The sequence below is a fragment of the Trichoderma gamsii genome (assembly GCF_001481775.2).
Source record: "Trichoderma gamsii strain T6085 chromosome Unknown Scaffold_10.2, whole genome shotgun sequence".
NCBI lineage: Eukaryota > Fungi > Ascomycota > Sordariomycetes > Hypocreales > Hypocreaceae > Trichoderma > Trichoderma gamsii.
The window spans coordinates 526,417-542,866 of NW_020171347.1; the positions used below are offsets into that span (position 1 = coordinate 526,417).

At 50.9% G+C, this 16,450-nt stretch overlaps 8 protein-coding genes across 8 annotated transcripts; 3 read left to right on the plus strand and 5 right to left on the minus strand.

Annotated features, from left to right (window-relative positions):
• Positions 1-258: 258 nt before the first annotated feature.
• On the minus strand, positions 259-432 carry TGAM01_v203780 (hypothetical protein; the record flags this gene model as incomplete). Its single annotated transcript, XM_024549281.1, has 1 exon — positions 259-432. The coding sequence occupies one exon, from the start codon at positions 430-432 to the stop codon at positions 259-261; it is 174 nt and encodes a 57-aa protein (XP_024405986.1).
• On the plus strand, positions 329-2,187 carry TGAM01_v203781 (nucleolar protein 12; the record flags this gene model as incomplete). Its single annotated transcript, XM_018803910.1, has 4 exons — positions 329-339; positions 400-466; positions 546-1,613; positions 1,708-2,187. The coding sequence occupies 4 exons, from the start codon at positions 329-331 to the stop codon at positions 2,185-2,187; spliced, it is 1,626 nt and encodes a 541-aa protein (XP_018662961.1).
• A 1,237-nt stretch (positions 2,188-3,424) lies between these two features.
• Positions 3,425-5,151, minus strand: TGAM01_v203782 (tubulin alpha chain; the record flags this gene model as incomplete). Its single annotated transcript, XM_018803909.1, has 5 exons — positions 3,425-3,897; positions 3,952-4,455; positions 4,530-4,840; positions 4,915-4,973; positions 5,140-5,151. 5 exons carry the CDS (start codon positions 5,149-5,151, stop codon positions 3,425-3,427), a joined length of 1,359 nt encoding a protein of 452 aa, XP_018662960.1.
• Positions 5,152-6,536: 1,385 nt separating this feature from the next.
• Positions 6,537-7,674, minus strand: TGAM01_v203783 (hypothetical protein; the record flags this gene model as incomplete). Its single annotated transcript, XM_018803908.1, has 2 exons — positions 6,537-7,176; positions 7,232-7,674. The coding sequence occupies 2 exons, from the start codon at positions 7,672-7,674 to the stop codon at positions 6,537-6,539; spliced, it is 1,083 nt and encodes a 360-aa protein (XP_018662959.1).
• A 557-nt stretch (positions 7,675-8,231) lies between these two features.
• TGAM01_v203784 (hypothetical protein) lies at positions 8,232-8,647 on the plus strand (the record flags this gene model as incomplete). Its single annotated transcript, XM_024549282.1, has 2 exons — positions 8,232-8,282; positions 8,321-8,647. 2 exons carry the CDS (start codon positions 8,232-8,234, stop codon positions 8,645-8,647), a joined length of 378 nt encoding a protein of 125 aa, XP_024405987.1.
• A 1,202-nt stretch (positions 8,648-9,849) lies between these two features.
• Positions 9,850-10,721, plus strand: TGAM01_v203785 (40S ribosomal protein S15; the record flags this gene model as incomplete). The annotated part of the gene is made up of 4 exons (XM_018803907.1): positions 9,850-9,867; positions 10,060-10,136; positions 10,277-10,573; positions 10,652-10,721. 4 exons carry the CDS (start codon positions 9,850-9,852, stop codon positions 10,719-10,721), a joined length of 462 nt encoding a protein of 153 aa, XP_018662958.1.
• A 1,322-nt stretch (positions 10,722-12,043) lies between these two features.
• On the minus strand, positions 12,044-12,378 carry TGAM01_v203786 (hypothetical protein; the record flags this gene model as incomplete). Its single annotated transcript, XM_024549283.1, has 2 exons — positions 12,044-12,122; positions 12,212-12,378. Coding segments are annotated over 2 exons (246 nt in total), but the record flags the coding sequence as incomplete, so codon positions are not given.
• Positions 12,379-12,929: 551 nt separating this feature from the next.
• On the minus strand, positions 12,930-13,604 carry TGAM01_v203787 (hypothetical protein; the record flags this gene model as incomplete). Its single annotated transcript, XM_018803905.1, has 3 exons — positions 12,930-13,074; positions 13,160-13,392; positions 13,473-13,604. The coding sequence occupies 3 exons, from the start codon at positions 13,602-13,604 to the stop codon at positions 12,930-12,932; spliced, it is 510 nt and encodes a 169-aa protein (XP_018662956.1).
• Positions 13,605-16,450: the final 2,846 nt, after the last annotated feature.

Below are 16,450 nucleotides of genomic sequence, written 5' to 3' on the forward strand. Positions count from 1 at the left end.
TCGGCTGGGGAGGGGAGTAAAGAAGACAAGGTCGGCGCCGCCTCGCGCACTCGGCCGCTGGACCTAGGCGTTTGGAGCGCTAAAGGTACAGTGGCAGAAGTGCCGCAGTACCTCTGGCGCAAAAGCGGCAGGCGGTGGCAGAAACGCGATCATTTTTCCGGGACTTGGGGGCAGCGAGGCCAATGACGCATTGTTCCGCTGCATGTCCGGCGGCGGGACCCAAATTTTTTAGAGCTGCTCTGAACTTTTTTGTCGCTTTCAGTGCGCCCGTCGCAACTTTGTGAAGCGCCAGCCGAAAGCTGCCATCTTGAGCCACCAACAAATAATTATGGCGAAATCGTAAGGTTTTCTGCAATTGGGAATGTCGACATGTCTGGCTAATTTTCGTTTTTCTCGCAGAAAAAATGCGTTGGCCGCTGCCTCAAAGGCCATTGACCCCACGCTCAGTGCACTATTCGCATCCAGCGTAAGTATCTCGCCGATCTCTATTTTGGCTGCGATAAGGAAAATTTCGAAACAAGGTCAAGAGCTGACATACCTTTAAGGCTGGACCAGTGAAGGTGCCCTCACAGCCTCGAGTTGGAGCACCGCCCAAGCCGAAAAGCTCAAGCGCCGAGAAAACAAACGAAGAGGATGCCAATGACAGTGGCGACGACGAAGTGCTCTCTGAAATCAGCGAAGAACTCGATTATGACGATGAAGAGGAAGCAGACGACGATGTTGCTGAGGAAAAGGATGACGAAGACGATGATGCCAAAGACGAGGATTCCATGTCGGTGGATGCGGCAGAGCAGGCCAACGACAACATTCAGGACGGCAAGACGAAGCGGGAGAGAAAGCGCAAGAGAAAGCAAGACAACGACGACCTAGAAGAGAAATATCTGGCTAAACTTGCCGATGATGATGAATCAGAGCCATCTGGCAAGCGCCAGAAAGGAGAGGGCGAAGATGTCAAGGAGAGAGCCAGCGAAGAAGATGAAGTTCCCGTGCACGAATCTCTCACACAAGAGAGCAAGCAATCCGAAGTGGAAAAGGCCGCTCGAACCGTCTTTCTGGGCAATGTCGCCACGGAAGCCATCTCATCCAAGTCGGCAAAGAAGGAACTCATGAAGCATCTTGCTTCTGTCCTGGACAAGGATGCATCACCGCCACAAAAGATTGAGTCTCTGCGTTTCCGCTCTGTAGCCTTTTCAACTGGTTCCATGCCCAAGCGCGCAGCCTATATCACAAAGGCCCTGATGGACGCCACCACAAAATCCACAAATGCGTACGCAGTGTTTTCAGATCCTGCGGCTGCTCGGAAAGTGGTCACCGAGCTCAACGGCACTGAAGTCCTGGGCCGCCACATCAGAGTAGATAGCGTCGCACATCCTAGCCCGATGAACCATCGCAGCTGCGTCTTCGTCGGAAACCTTGGCTTCGTTGACGACGAGACCGTCTTGAACACGAAAGCCGACGGAGAGACAGTCGAGAAGAAGCGCAACAAGGTGCCTTCGGACATTGAAGAAGGCCTGTGGCGCACCTTTGGTACCAAAGGAAAAGTCGAGAATGTCCGTGTTATACGGGACTCAAAGACCAGAGTAGGCAAGGGTTTCGCCTACGTGCAGTTCTATGTAAGTCCTTGATCGGCAGATGCCGGAATGTCCCTTTTCGCGGGCCTGCTTTCTTGAAACATTTGGGACCTTGTTTGCTAACCAGCCATTGCAGGATGCCAATGATGTTGAGGCTGCTCTTTTGCTTGACAAGAAAAAATTTCCCCCAATGCTTCCTCGAGCCCTCCGTGTAACAAGAGCAAAGGACCCGCGCAAGACGGCTCTGGCTGCAGAGCGGGCCAGGTCCAAGGCAGACAACGCCGACGGCGCTAGCCGCAGCACAAAATACAAGCCCAAGGCAACGCCAGAAGAACAGGCCGCCGCTGGGCGAACTCGTAAGCTGCTGGGCCGGTCTGCGGCTGCAAAACAGCGATTTGGCGGCAAGAAGAGGTCATTCTCATCTGCTGCAAAGGACGTTGGGGCTGGTGGTGAAATCAAGACTCCGGAGCGTATAATTTTTGAGGGGCGGAGAGCCTCTCAGAAGGATGGTCTACCAAAGGACCTCAAGTTGGGTAAGAAAAATAAAAAGGGCAAGTCAGCACGGCCCCAGCACCGAGGCGCCAGAAGGGCCGCGGCGTGGCAGCAGAAGAAATGAGCATTGCGGTGAGGCTAGAGAAAAGGCAGTAATAAGACGAACGGAAATGGGGTTCAAATCCTTGCCTTGGAACGTCAGCCGGGTGTGAGTTGATTTTCCCTGCTTCTGAAGCACCTTTTAGCTTGTAAGAGGCTATAGCACGGGTTGCAGGTAGTCTGTGGGAAAAACCTACCAAGAAGACCTGTGCTTACCTCATCATGTGAGAGGGCAGCGGACGCCGCCGGGCTTTATGGAGAGGGGGGAAAAGCGTATACATGGAACGATTTAATCTGCTTTTCCCCTCTTCCTTCACTGTATAAGTGGCTAGAGCACTGGCTGTTTTCATTTGGCCTCCATGCTACTTATTGGATAGGATTGTGTATTTTACCGCTACTGCAGGAGGGTCAGAAAAAGATAGAAATTAATTATAGGCGTTTGGAACGGGCAAAAAATTGAAGCACTACAGGGTACCCCTCTCCCACAACAGCCAAAGGGCGATGTCGTCGTTAATGTGAAGGCTATGAAGAGCCTTAATAGAGTCTAATCTGTTTCTTTGCTTTTGTCAAACAATTACAATTGTTTTGTAAATGTTTCCTTTTGTTGAAAATTGCGTGCTTTGTGGCACAACTTCGTTGCATATTTCTGATACAAGTTAGTATTCCATTGCCACTCTGCTAAACAGGTATTCCAATGCCACGTCACAGAGGCGCAGGATACAGAATTCCGTCCAATAACAGCAGAATGATCAAGCTGTCGGTCAGCACGCCGTGCATAATATTTGAAAACCATGCACATATGCAAAAAGAAAAACAAGCTTCAAAAGTTTTGCCTCCATCTCCGTTTATTCGTTTTCTTTTTAACAAGTGCTAACTAACTACCTGACCATTTGCGTAGTCAGTCCCCAGAGGCCGCAATAATAGAGATAAGATACTATATACAATGAAAGAAAATTTTCGGGGGGATATTGGTATCAAGTTTTTCGCTTTGCTTGCTCCCAAACGTATACAATTTAGTGATTAATAAAAAAAAAAAAAGACAACTGGCAAATAAGTCGAGAAAAAAAAGAAGGAAAGAAATAGAAAGAGAGGATATAGCAGACCGTCTCATCTAATCCGACTCCAAATAGATCAAATTGTTTTTTTTTCCCTTCAAAAATCTCAAAAGCAGAGTGTTTCATTAAAACAGTAAGCAATCTTTTCAATTCTTCATAAATGGCGCAAAATGTTGGTTGTCTTTGTCGGGCTCATAAGATACCGCTCTAGTACTCCATGTTATCAGGTTCGACAGAGTCAGAAGCGACTTCTTCATAATCCCTCTCAAGAGCAGCAAGATCCTCTCGAGCCTCGGAGAACTCGCCCTCTTCCATGCCCTCGCCCACGTACCAGTGCACAAACGCACGCTTGTTGTGCATCAGGTCGAACTTGAGGTCAAGTCGCGACCAGGCCTCGGCGATGGCGGTGGTGTTGGAGAGCATAGATACGGAGCGGTCGACGGCGGCGAGACCTCCTTCTTGAGCGGCATTGGGAACTGCGGTTGGTCTTTGGTACGTGATTCCGACCTTGAATCCGGTAGGGCACCAGTCGACCATGTGGAAAGTGGACTTTTGCTTGATTATGGCGACAGCGGCGTTGGTATCACGAGTCACGACGTCTCCGCGGTAGAGCAGAGCAACGGCCATGTACTTGCCATTCTGGGGGTTGCACACGACCATTTGGTTTTGAGGCTCGAAACCTGGACAAGATTGTCAGTTTAGATTGAATACTTTTCAAAGGGGGGATATCTTACACTGGAGGGTGAGCTCCTGGATTTTGAAGCTCTCGTGGGAGCTCTTCTTGGCAGAAATGACAGGAGCGTAGCTGACCAGCGGATAGTGAATGCGCGGGAAAGGAACCAAGTTGGTCTGGAACTCGTTCAAATCGACGTTGAGCGCACCGTCGAATCGCAAGGACGAAGTAACGGAGCTGACCACCTGGGCAATCAAGTTGTTGAGGTGGTTGAGAGAAGGGCGGGCAATGTCGAGGTTTCTTCGGCAGACTTCGTAGACAGCTTCGTTATCCACCAAAAAGGTGCAGTCGGAGTGCTCGATGGTGCTATGAGTTGACAGAACTGCATTGTAGGGCTCGACAACAGCAGTGGAAGTACGAGGAGAAGGATAGACGGTGAACTCGAGCTTGGTCTTCTTGCCGTAGTCGGTAGCAAGACGCTCCAGCATGAGCGCGCCAAAGCCAGATCCGGTACCGCCTCCAAACGAGTGGAATACGAGGAAACCTTGAAGGGAGTGGCAGTTGTCTGTAGCGTGGCTCATCAGCTTCTAGATCGAATAAAACATAGTCATCAAGCCATTACTCCCTCGCGGCACTCACCAGTAACACGACGAATCCTGTCCATGACAGTATCAATCATCTCCTTGCCCACGGTATAATGGCCGCGAGCATAGTTGTTGGCCGCATCCTCCTTTCCGCTAATCAGCTGCTCAGGATGGAACAGCTGGCGATACTCGCCCGTTCGAATCTCATCGATGGGCGAGGGATCGAGGTCGACGAATATTGAACGAGGCACGTGCTTGCCGCCGCTGGTCTCGGTGAAAAAGGTGTCCCACGAGCCGTAGTCTACATCCTCGCTGCGGTTGGGATCTACGCGGCCGTCGAGGCCGAAGCCGTGCTCAAGACAGTAGCTATGCGACGAGAGAATATCAGCATCACGCCCGAAGCGCTTATTAATCCCCTATATGTGGAGGGGCTCACGTACAGTTCCCAAGCTGCGTTGCCAAGCTGGACACCGGCTTGGCCAACATGAAGGTGCAAAATCTAAAGGTTCGAGTTAGCAAAGGCTGGCAAAAACCGAGCGTATGGCGTGGCTGGGCGTAGAAAGTTGACCGCTGATCATGTCGCATCGCGAGCGCATTTCGCAGAAGTGGGATGATATCATAGCACTAAACAAGAGCGATATGCGCGCCGGGGAATGAATACTTACTTCACCCCTCATTTTGGAATAATGTTCAAGTGATGCTTCTAAAAGGCGTGAATTTGTAAAGAGATATTGCAGAAATATGCGCAAAGTACTAGTATATCAAAAATATCCAGCAAAGGCAAGTTAAGAGGTAGTCCAGCCGTGAGCAGAGAGATCCAGCGATGGTCCCCTCGGTGGAGTTTTTATATAAAGTGGTTTTGGTGGGATAGGGAATTTTTTTTCCTTGGCGGGGATGGATTGACAAGACAGGAGGTACCTGCATGCCCAACCGTCTGGCGCTGATGAACAAAGTCCAACCCGTTTTGTCCCTGCGACAGACAGCCCCCCATGGACAACAACAAAGTTGCAAGGCGCTAAAATAGCGCATTTGGAGAAGCTCGGAACCGCTGGGATAGAATGCTGAGCTGCTGTTTAGCTTTAGCGAATCCGTTTAATTCGTTCGACAGAGCAGAAGTGGCGGCGCTCTTGAGATTTGCTTGCAATCTGTGTAATCACGAATGGTTGGAACCTGAAATTGCTGGCCGATCCATGACCTGAGATTGTAGGCACCTACATTTTCAAGACGCTTTTGCGACTGCCTGGTTCTAGGTAACTACATAACGGCGCCGATACGGTTCCAGAGATTTGGGGGTGGGTCTTTGGTTTCCGACGCTATCCACAGCGGCCCGTTGAGCCTGACGAGAACCCTCATCATGCTACTATGGACATTGTATCGGGCTTAATGCATTGGACTTGGACGTAAAAGTAGAGGTAATCAGGCAAATGCGGCATTAGTAAGTAGAGCAAGTACAGTGGCGAGTCAAAATAGTAGTAAGCTGTTCTCGAAGCAGGATCGCGGCAAGGCTCGCGGTCCCGGCTGGCCGGAACGATCATCGCTGCCTACGACCAGCATGTTCAAGCTTGCATGCCTTAGTCAGATCACACCCATCTCTGGTCCCTATTTGCGGTGTACAAGGTTCGAATAGAGTGCTGAGCAACACTTCGCCCTATCCGCAACGATCATTCCAAGCCCAAGCGTGATTAGTGCGAGATAGGTATGGTCAGGGGTCAGTATTGTGCTGCCTATTGGAGGTACCTGCTAGGTTCACATCATATCAGCACCCAAACCTCGTATCTTTTGGTCTCCTTTTTATAGCTCCAATTATTTTGTTTGGCCTGGTACTTGTAATCTATCTGTAAACACGAGTAAGCTAGCTCATCTATATCCGAGTATATGAGCTATTCTGTTGCTATCAATCTATCACCACACGATGTCACCAATTTGGTCAACATAGAGTCAACTAATCGGCTTGTTTGCTTCGCCCCGTAACATTGATGGTATCATAAACAAATCCTGTCTAAAAAAGAATCAAAGGGGATTAAAACAAGATTCCAGAAACGTAGAAAATAAAACCAACATCTCATCTCTCCTGAGGACCATCTCGACTTTCCTCCCCTGAAACTCTCTCCAGCTCTTCAATGCGTCGTTGGATAGCAGCCTTTTGGGCTATTAGGACTTGAATCTCACCGCCTCGGGTCACTGCAGTACTCCCACTATCGGTATCAGCGGCGTTGTTGGTTTCGGATTCGGAGGCGTAGGCGGGTGGTGGTTCGGAATCTCGTGCACGAACCTGTGTGTGTGAGCCGGAGTACATTCGCCCTTGTGCTCTCTGCACGGCCCTGAGCTCGTGCGACGTTCGACCTGTGGAACCCTTTTTCCTTTGCTCTCGCCTCCACATGAAGATAAATATAGCTGCCCCAATGGCGAGCAAGCCGCCGAGTGCCACGCCAACTCCAATGCCTATCTTGGCACTTAATGATAGCCCCTGGTCGTCATCTTTATGGTCGTCGATATCATCATCGTCTGTTAGACCGAGGAGTGGCTTGTCTTGCTCTCTGAAGAGCGCGCGGATGGTGTTTACGGCGATAGTAGCACTGTACAATGTGGTTGTTGAATTGGTCAAAACTTCGTACGTGGCTGCTGTACGGTTATATATGATGGGTACAGCCAGAATCGTAGGGACTTGACGCTTGCAGTGCCCTCCCGCCCAAGAGTATTCGCTGTCAATAGTTAGCGTACAAGCAACCACACAGTCATTTTCTTTCCTCAACATACGATGAACAGCATAGAGCTGTTGTGGTTACCTCGTCCTCGTCCTCGGTCTTCATCCGCTCGGTGTTTACGGAGACAGAGACAGTGGTCCATCCATAGGGGCAGGTCGCTGGGCTAAACACTCCAGTGCGTCCATCAAAGAACATGCCGTCCGGATAACATGATAGAGTCGAAGCCCCTGGAAGAGGTTCCAGATCCAGATAGGCAATGGGATCTGAAACGCCGGGCGGCAGGTCGGTATCGACAACATATGTCCATGTGCAGCTTAAAGGTCGACTCCAATGCGTTGTCATAGGGGGAAAGGGCCCGGCGGTGATGGGAGGACCGCCATCAGTCGTACTGGTGGTAAATGTAGAGGGTATTGTTGTAGGCGGAAGAGTCGATGAAGAGCCTGGGCTTATGGAGAGGGTCGAGGACGTAGCTGGCGCTGACAATGTGAGAGACATAGTGCCCTCCGAGACACTAACAGCCTCCACCGAATAAAGTAGAGAGATACGAGACGGTGCTGTGATCGACAAGCAGACGTGTATTGATGGTGAAAAACTGACAGCTCGCTCCGTCGATTAGATTGATGACTACGGGGTAGACGTTCGAGATTTGGGGGCCCTGTGTCTGCGTCTGTTGGAAAACCTCGTATAACTTTATCTCAATTACCAACCGGCCTCGAATCCCAGGCTGACCCCGTTCTCAAAGCAGAGTGGCGCGTTCATGCACCAGCAGAACGAGACGTACAGACGGCAAAAGCTGGCGAAGGCTGTGCAATCTACAGGGGGTTTGGTTTCCGGAGGCTTTCCGATTTATAGAAAAGTCAAAAGGGCAGCCGCAGACGCGAAAGGGTTTTCTGATCGTGAGTGAGCGAACCCCCGCCAAGAAACGAGGCAGCTCCAATTATGCGCCCCCTATAAAGTGAAGCAAAACAAAAAGCCCAGGTCGTCTCAGCTGTGCTTGGGGCGCTCGGCGTGAGGCTTGTAAGTCTCCATCACCAGTGACGAGAGATAGAGGAATGGAGGTTGCACCAGCAGTCGTCGACGCAGTCTTCCCAGCCCCGGGTTATGTATGGGGGGGGAAACATTGTTCTGAAAGGCTAACTAGATCGACTTTGTAATGGATGGCGTTGGCGAAACTGGTGCCGAGACTTTGCCAAGCCTACAATCCAGCGGTGCAGGTCTCGGCGGCGTTGCTTACTTTGGAGAATTGGCCCAAGCACAGGTTCGGGTTGGGCCACCAGCAAACGAAGGGCCTCATTTGGCAGTTTTCTCGGCAGAGTCTGGAACCGGCCGCCCAGATGCTAGTCACCCGCGTGCGGCCCAGAAAAAGAAAAGAATTCCCAAGAAAAGAGAGAAGAGCGCGGCGTGCTGTCAGCTGCGCGCTCAGAGTCGTATTGATAGTATCCATGCCAAGACAAAAGGCGGCAGTTAGCTGTGGATGAGAAATGAAGGCAGTATGGATTAGAAACACCCGCAACGGGTCTCGAGTGGAGCTAAAAAAAAAGGCAAAGGCAAAGAAGCGGCGAAAGAGCTGCAGCACAAGTCGGATAGCTTAATTCGTAGCGGTCGTCTAGTAGACATGGGGCCGTGGTGCAAGCTGGGAGAGTGATGAGGGCACATGGAAACTTGCCGAGGGAGGGCATATCAAGCGATGTGAATCAACCGGGGGTTCTCCCTTGGGCGCTGGAGGATGAGGGTAGAGCCTCTTGGCGGACTAATAGCCCACGATTAGCGCTGGACATAAGAGAAGCGATGGGATCTACAAACACGTCCAGCCAAGAGTCCTGGCTCTGGTCGAGGTCCGTGACCTTATAATGCGTGTATGCTTTCTTGGCGTTGTCCAAAAGACCCACCCATTCTCCCCTTCTCCCGTTAATGTCTTGTTATTCAATAGGCATTTTCTCTCTGCTCTCCGCTCGGGTACAGTATCCTGGACTATATCACACTATCACTCGTATATGCTGCTGGCGCGCCCTGCCATGAGCCTCACGTACAACTGCCGTCAAGTTACGCATCGCGTCGCATATATCACGAGCTGATGTGACCACTGTGAACACGGGAGTCTTGGCCTCGAGCCTCGAGCCTCACAAATTGCGTAACTGTTGTAACACTGCTTCGCCAACAGCTTCCCAGAATGGCGGGCGGAATATGTGAATAAAAGGCCTCCAATTTGCCAAGCTGAAAATTCCACGCAATCGTGAAGCCCGTCTCTGAGTGACACGCAAACGAGGCGAGATCACACACGAGCTGTACGACGAAACTTGGGGACCTCCGCGGGCGGTGCGTCGGCTCCGCGACACGGAGCAAAGGTACGTACCCAAACACGGCGGACCGAATTCTGACTTCCTTGTCCGGAATTTGTCCGGGCTCGAGCCAAAAGAGTCAAGCCACGAATGTCAAGCCACGAATCGCACTGCACCGCCACAGACATTCGAAAACGCACCAAAACTTTTTTCGGTCGCCAAGGTCACCTGACTGCAGACAAAGGGCATGAACCCTACGGCCGAAAATTAGTAGCGAGCAGTCCCGCCCGCCCTCTTTGCAAGAAGATTCCGCATCACGGCTACTACATTCGCTCGTCGATACTTGCGCGTCGATAAGCGAATTCCTTGAATCAACACACCAACCGCGATCATGGCTGATTCCGAATACGTACGTTTTTATTTTGCCTCACGCTTTCCATCTTCCGTCTTATGGCAGGCAGGGCATCCGAAGAAAAAGAAGGGAATGAACAGAGATTGATGGACGTCGATGATGCCGCTGCCGCTGCGATAGGATGAGGGGGGAAACTTTTTTTCAAAAATATCGAAACGAAGCGCTGACGAAATTTGTTCAATGTTACAGAACGCCGAGGAGGCCGCCGAGCTCAAGAAGAGAAGAGCGTTCCGCAAGTTCTCTTACCGAGGAATCGACCTTGACAAGTACGTTGCTTTGTTCCACCCTGTGCAATGACGAACCAGATCCGCCACCATCTCTTTTTCAACTACCTGGAAGCGAGAAGGACATGATTCTTCACCACCGTTTAATGAGAACAACGGCGCTGACCATCTACCCGACACAGCCTCCTCGACCTCTCCTCTGACCAGCTCCGAGATGTCGTCCACGCCCGTGCCCGCAGAAGGATCAACCGCGGTCTGAAGCGCCGCCCCATGGGCCTCATCAAGAAGCTCCGAAAGGCCAAGCAGGAGGCCAAGCCCAACGAGAAGCCCGACCTCGTCAAGACCCACCTCCGAGACATGATTGTCGTCCCCGAGATGATTGGAAGCGTCATTGGTATCTACTCCGGCAAGGAGTTCAACCAGGTTGAGATCAAGCCTGAGATGGTTGGCCACTACCTGGGTGAATTCTCTATCTCATAGTACGTTTGACTGGGCTTTTTTCGCGGAGAGAAAGTCTCCTCGGTTCATTGATAAACTGTTACTGACCCCCTCAACAGCAAGCCTGTCAAGCACGGTCGACCTGGTATTGGTGCCACTCACTCTTCTCGTTTCATTCCCCTCAAATAAGAGGTTGTGGTCTTGGGTGGTTTCTGCATTCACGGACGTTTTCGGGCGAAAAAGGACTGGTTTTAGTAGACGGAGGAAAGCCGCTACTGAAGTTGTTGATGACAATGAATTCTATGATAGTACAATAAGAAGGATTGTCTTCGCTTTCATTAAACAGCCAGCCATTAGGCGCTGTTGATACATAAAAACCATTTCCCGCTTCGCTACAGCCATGATGCGTCTTGCAACTGCATACGTGATGCCTCTACCATCGTCTTCCAGGTTCCAGATTGTCGCTGACTCCAAAATTCATCGTCTTGCGAACGAGCAGTCGATCAGCAGTATGCCGTTTTAGAAATAAAATTCTGACTTGCGTTGTTTGCATGTCCCCTTGCAAAAAGTGGTGACTGATTTTTTTGTTCGTTTAGACAGGTCGAATAATCAGCCGAGAAATGCTTCTACGAATATCTCCGAGCCGGCCCCTCAGGCCATGTCGACCGCATTTGGCACAACTCAACGAACTTCCTTCCTTATTGTTGTAGTTTATGAGAACTTCATCGTTTCCTCTCACGGCCTTGACAAGCCTGACGAGAATGCGGTTCGGGGGTCCAGACTCCGTCCATTGCTCGGCATTGGCGCAGGATATGCATGCATGGTTCATGTGGGATCCCACGGCATAGACGTGCCCTTCTGTCTTCTGGGGATTAGCGAATCCATACTCTAAAACAAATCTCTCCATCTTCTTTTGCCAATACCACCCAAGCTTCTTCTTGCCTATTGGTACCGACCGCAGCTTGCGAAAACGTTTCTGAAGGCTCAATTGGGTCTCCTCTGGCAGCTTGCACCAGTCTTCCGCAACTGGCCATTTCTCCCCCTTTGGCGTTTTATGAGCGCCGCACGAGAATGCGGGACGCTCAATGATGATATTTTCACCCTTTTCAAAGTACCTCCTCGCAAACACGCCACAGCGGCGCCGTTTAAACGTATCCTTGATGCTGACGCCATCCAACTTGTTAGCATCGTGGCGAGAAGGAAAAATCGCTTGCCCTTGCACCGGAGCTGGAGCCGACGTAGTAGTTTTGAGCGTATTTGCCTCTGGTCTCCCCCTTGGAGAATTCACCAGGACGATTGTCGGCGTGTCAGGAGACTTGGAAGAGTCCCCTTCATGGCCTAGGATGTAAACATATTAACGGACTCGGCCGTGGAAACGGGAGTTGCCATTGTATTCGCATCAAAGGGTGAGAAGAGAGGAAGAAAGGTGTTTGGAACTGGGAAGAGATGTAGAAAAAAGTGATTGCGACGGCGTACCATTCTCACCACTTGCACTCTGTGGTTCCACTGGTTCAATCTCGCCAGGAGAGCTCCTGAGATGGTTTGGGTTGAAGTGACGCATGGCGAACAGATGTTGACCACAATTCTCCTCTAAAACCAAACAGAAACACCATATGTTAGCCCTACATTTTCAACCTCGCATGTCTCAGAGCCCTTTTGATAGAAGGGGACTGTCTCACGCTGGATTCAACCTGTGTCTATGGACTGGAAGACGAGTGTTGCACAACCGCTGTTGACCTCGGTTTGATGGTGAATGTGGCGTTCTGGTCGCTACACGAATTTGTTGTAGAAAAAATTGTACCGTGTCAGTAATGTTGAAGTCTTGGTAGAAACGAGTGGAAAGATGACTGATAAAGAAAGTTGTCCAAAAAGGGCGTTGATCAATAAAATCTGATAGCAGTGGAAGAGAAGAAGAGAAAACAGCAAAAGCAAGGGAAAAGCTACTGAGTTATCTGCGACATATTGAGTCTGCCGCGCTTGCCGTTGTCGAGCGCTCTTTCTGTCTTATCACGATGAAGTGAGTTGGTCGTGGCTGAGATGTGATTGGGAGATGCATCGCGGAAAGACATTTGGGGGGGATTGTCTCATTTGCGGGGCTTTCTGAGCCGAAATGACTGATGCCTAGCAAGTGCAAGAGACAAACGTATTAATGAAGACTGTCTATGGTATGAAAGAGCAGATATCTTACAGCTTGTAAACGTGATGTAGCAGTTATAGGTTTACGGTTTGTATCTCAGACGCCATTTGGTCTTCCTGATTCAGCAAGCACAATGTGGTTTTAGTAGGCCCTATTATATTGATAAAAAAAAGAGCAATTTCACTGTGACGCATCAATTGGCCCAAAGTTTGCAGAATTTTTTTTTATTCTATGAATGGATATAACTCAGTACTGCCCCCTTACTCGTCCTTGTTTGCAGCGGCCAGCTTGGTCGCCTTCTTCTCCTCCACCTTCAAGTGCTGTTGTCGGTAGTGCTCTACAACGTGGTCAATGTTAGGGAGGTGACCGGCCTGGATGTTTCGCTGAGCGTGGGATGTAAAGGCCCTGTGTGTCGTGGTTCGTAACGTTAGCTGTTGCTCGCCAGCACTGCGTTAAAAAAAAAAAAAAAGACGATAACATGTTCACGTACTCGGGGTATGCGATGTCGACAAACGCGCGCTTGGTTGATGCGTTCTCAAACAGATTTCTGTCGTAGCCAGCCTGCTCCGCGGCCTTGGTGTGCAGAGCGTTGATGGCTTCCCAGTCCTCGGCCTTTGATCGGTACTTTGCGAGCACGCCGTTCCAGGTCTCGCTCTCCTGAGGGCGGAACTGGAAGACGAGAATGGTGCCCAGGAACGCGCCGAGCGTAATAACGGATCCTTTCTATAGCAACCTCCAGTCAGCATTTGGAACAATCTTTCTCCCGGCGTCGAAAGAGCGAGATATGGGCTTTTTGGTCGTACCCCGAAGGACTCGCTGACGGGCGCAGACGAGTGGTGGCCGTGGCCGTGGCCGTGGGCCTCGGAGGCATAGGTTCGGCATGTCCGCTGCAGCTGGCGGGCGGCGCAAACTGCCCTCTGTCGTGCGGCGAACATTGTGGCGGCGCTGGTAGTCAATTGGAGGTGGTCGTCGCAAGGCTGATGCGGGCATCGAGATTGAAGCGAGTGAAGTCGTCGCCGGAAGGTGGGTTGCTGATGACATAATTGGAACGGGCCAATCATAGCGAGGCTGTTACTAGTACAGTAAGGTATGGAAGTCTTGGTACCGTTTAGAGCTCAGCTCCAGCTCCAGCTCTAGCTCCCACTCACTCCCTTTCATCTATCCATAGTTGTGTAAGAGTCTCCGATTAAGCATTTCACAGCGTCTCAAGGCCATTCAGCTTTGAATCACGCCATTGTTGACGTCTTCTCTCATTGCGCTACTCTACTTTTTATTTTGGGCAGCCAATTGATCGTCTTGCAGCCTCGGTGGGCTCGTTTCCTGCTGCCACTTCGTTCATCGCACTTTGTTGGGCTTGAAATCATATGACGAGCTGGCAACCAGGACTCCCTGTCCATATGTGCGAAGCTGCAGTGTGACCGCATAAAGGCCTCGCCAAAGCATTATAGTCTGGTGTCGGACCAAAACGCAGACCGGTCCATGGGCTGCACCGTAATTGGGCCAGAGACGCGACATGGACGTTACCTGAAATGCGATTGCTACCTAATTGGAGCAGTTGGGAAGCGAAATGACAGAATTTTACATGCTTGAATATGATAGGCACGACCGCTGAGCGCTTAGCCGTTTGTTTGCTGAGCATTATTCAGAGCAGCATCTTGGAGCTATGGATGGAGGAATACTATACTACTCCCATGCTACCAAGTAGCGCGAGCCTCAGCTAAAGTCGGGATCTTTTCCTCCCTACCTTGAAGTTCTCTAGCCGTCCATGCAAGTTTCCGATATACGAGTCCTGGTATTGCAGCGATATGGCTCCTTTCGTTGCTTTTATCTCGGCCATAACGCTAGCTGCGTGATAAGCCTAACAGTGCATACAGCACTCACTCAAACCCCTGTCGAGGCCAAATACGGATGCACCAAGTACATGTAGTACTCACAAACGTCACAACGACCCATTGCTGCAGCAAGGAGAATCGGCAAGATATCGGCATATCCCAAAAGGCACTTGAGCATGCCTCAGGCAATAGCTGTGTAGCCTCACTTGGAACTTCAGTGCACAAACAAGTGAAGCCCAAGCCAGGTCAGGTGCTTTTTAGGTATATGTACTGATTCGCCTGATACGATAGGGGAGACGCCTCAAACCTCCCAGCTCTCTCTCAAACTTGCACGACCACCCCAAACGCTAGCACAAAATGAAACTGAACATTGCAGCCACATTTGCAGACTTCGAGTCCAGCCATGATCCGACCTCGCTCGCAAGCATATCCGCATTGCCTTGCCACCTCTGGCCGATACTGCTCGCTAATGGCGGATGATGTACTGCAACAAAAGGAAGAAAGGAGAAAGAGGCCCAGACAATCAACGTCAAAGGTGCCTCGACTAGCCTTGGTGACTCGGTGCCAGCGAAACTTGCTTCTCGAGAGCATCCAGAGAAGCTGCGATATGCCCCCTTGTGCAGGCACCATGCATACAACACGCTGCAACAAGTGATCAGTGTGGGGGATGGGCTTGGACGAGTTCCACCTCGGTGAGCGTCCCAGACGATGCCATAGGCTGCTACGGACGACATGCGTTAGGTTCATTTGCCCGGTGGCGCCTTTGCTGGGGTAACATGCAGCTTTCCCTGCACGGTAGCTTGCCGTCCATGAGATTTGCGAATCCGGATGCTGGCTTTGGCTCGCTTGCTTCAAGACTACGGGATGCTAGCACCGCCATCTGCCGCGCTACTGCTGATCGATGTGACAGCTCAACAGGACGACTCCAGTGCCTCGTGCGAGCAGCGAGAGCGCGTCCCGGGCTCGTGGACAAGGGACTGTCTCATCATTCATGTCATGGTCACACAGCGTTAGAGGGCGCAAACCGTTGAATAGCAGACCATGTTGTCGGGTTGCTGATGATATGCCCGCCTTGGGCATTGCTGCTCCTCTCTTTGCCCATCCGCGTATGCCATCTCAGCTTGTCTCTGACTCAAGTCTGAGGTCAATGGCTAACTGCATACTCGTCTTCGTTTGCTACCCACAGTGGAGCTCTACAGGCACGGTGTGATACGGCCCATGAGATGGATGTGGATGGATGCGGATGGATATAGGCGTGGATGAGAGAGAAGCAGCTGAGGCCTTGGTATAGCTTCTCTGCAGTCTTCAAATCAGGGCTACTGCACTTTGACAGATGCCACCTTTAGAGATGCTTGGGCGGCTGCAGAGCCCGACGGCACGCCAGGCAGAAAGTTCTGCCAATCCCAGGCCGTCGGTAAGACTTGTCATGTTACAAAATCGTGTAGTGCTGTTGACCACTGCACCTTGCCGTGGCCTCCCTTTGTCGGAAGCATGCTTGCTAAATTGTTCCTGCATGGGTAACACACAGCCGGGTCGAGGCTCCCTAATCACCAGTAATGTGTCACATATATTCAGGTCTCCATCCTCGGTCGTGGTGAATTGGTATACACGGGTATACACGTGCTTGCCTCCTGAGCAGCCTATCCCAGCGTCGTCTTATCCCCTGGTCTCTTCTACCAATAGAACAGAAGCGGGTGCTCAGTCTTATGCCACAGTTCTGTCTGCCTGTTGAGTGTCTGACTGGGTGGCCTTGTCAATATTACCTCACGTCTTCTATTCTATTCAGCTCTTTTCATCTCGACGATACGGTCACAAGCTCATTGGGGCGTTGATGTCCTCTACATCCAGCACTGTTCACTCTGTGATCAAGAGATTTCAGAGCATAGGTCTCGTTCATCACTGTCTAGCTTTGCATATATCAGAGTGCCTCCGCTTTCAGCGGGAAACTA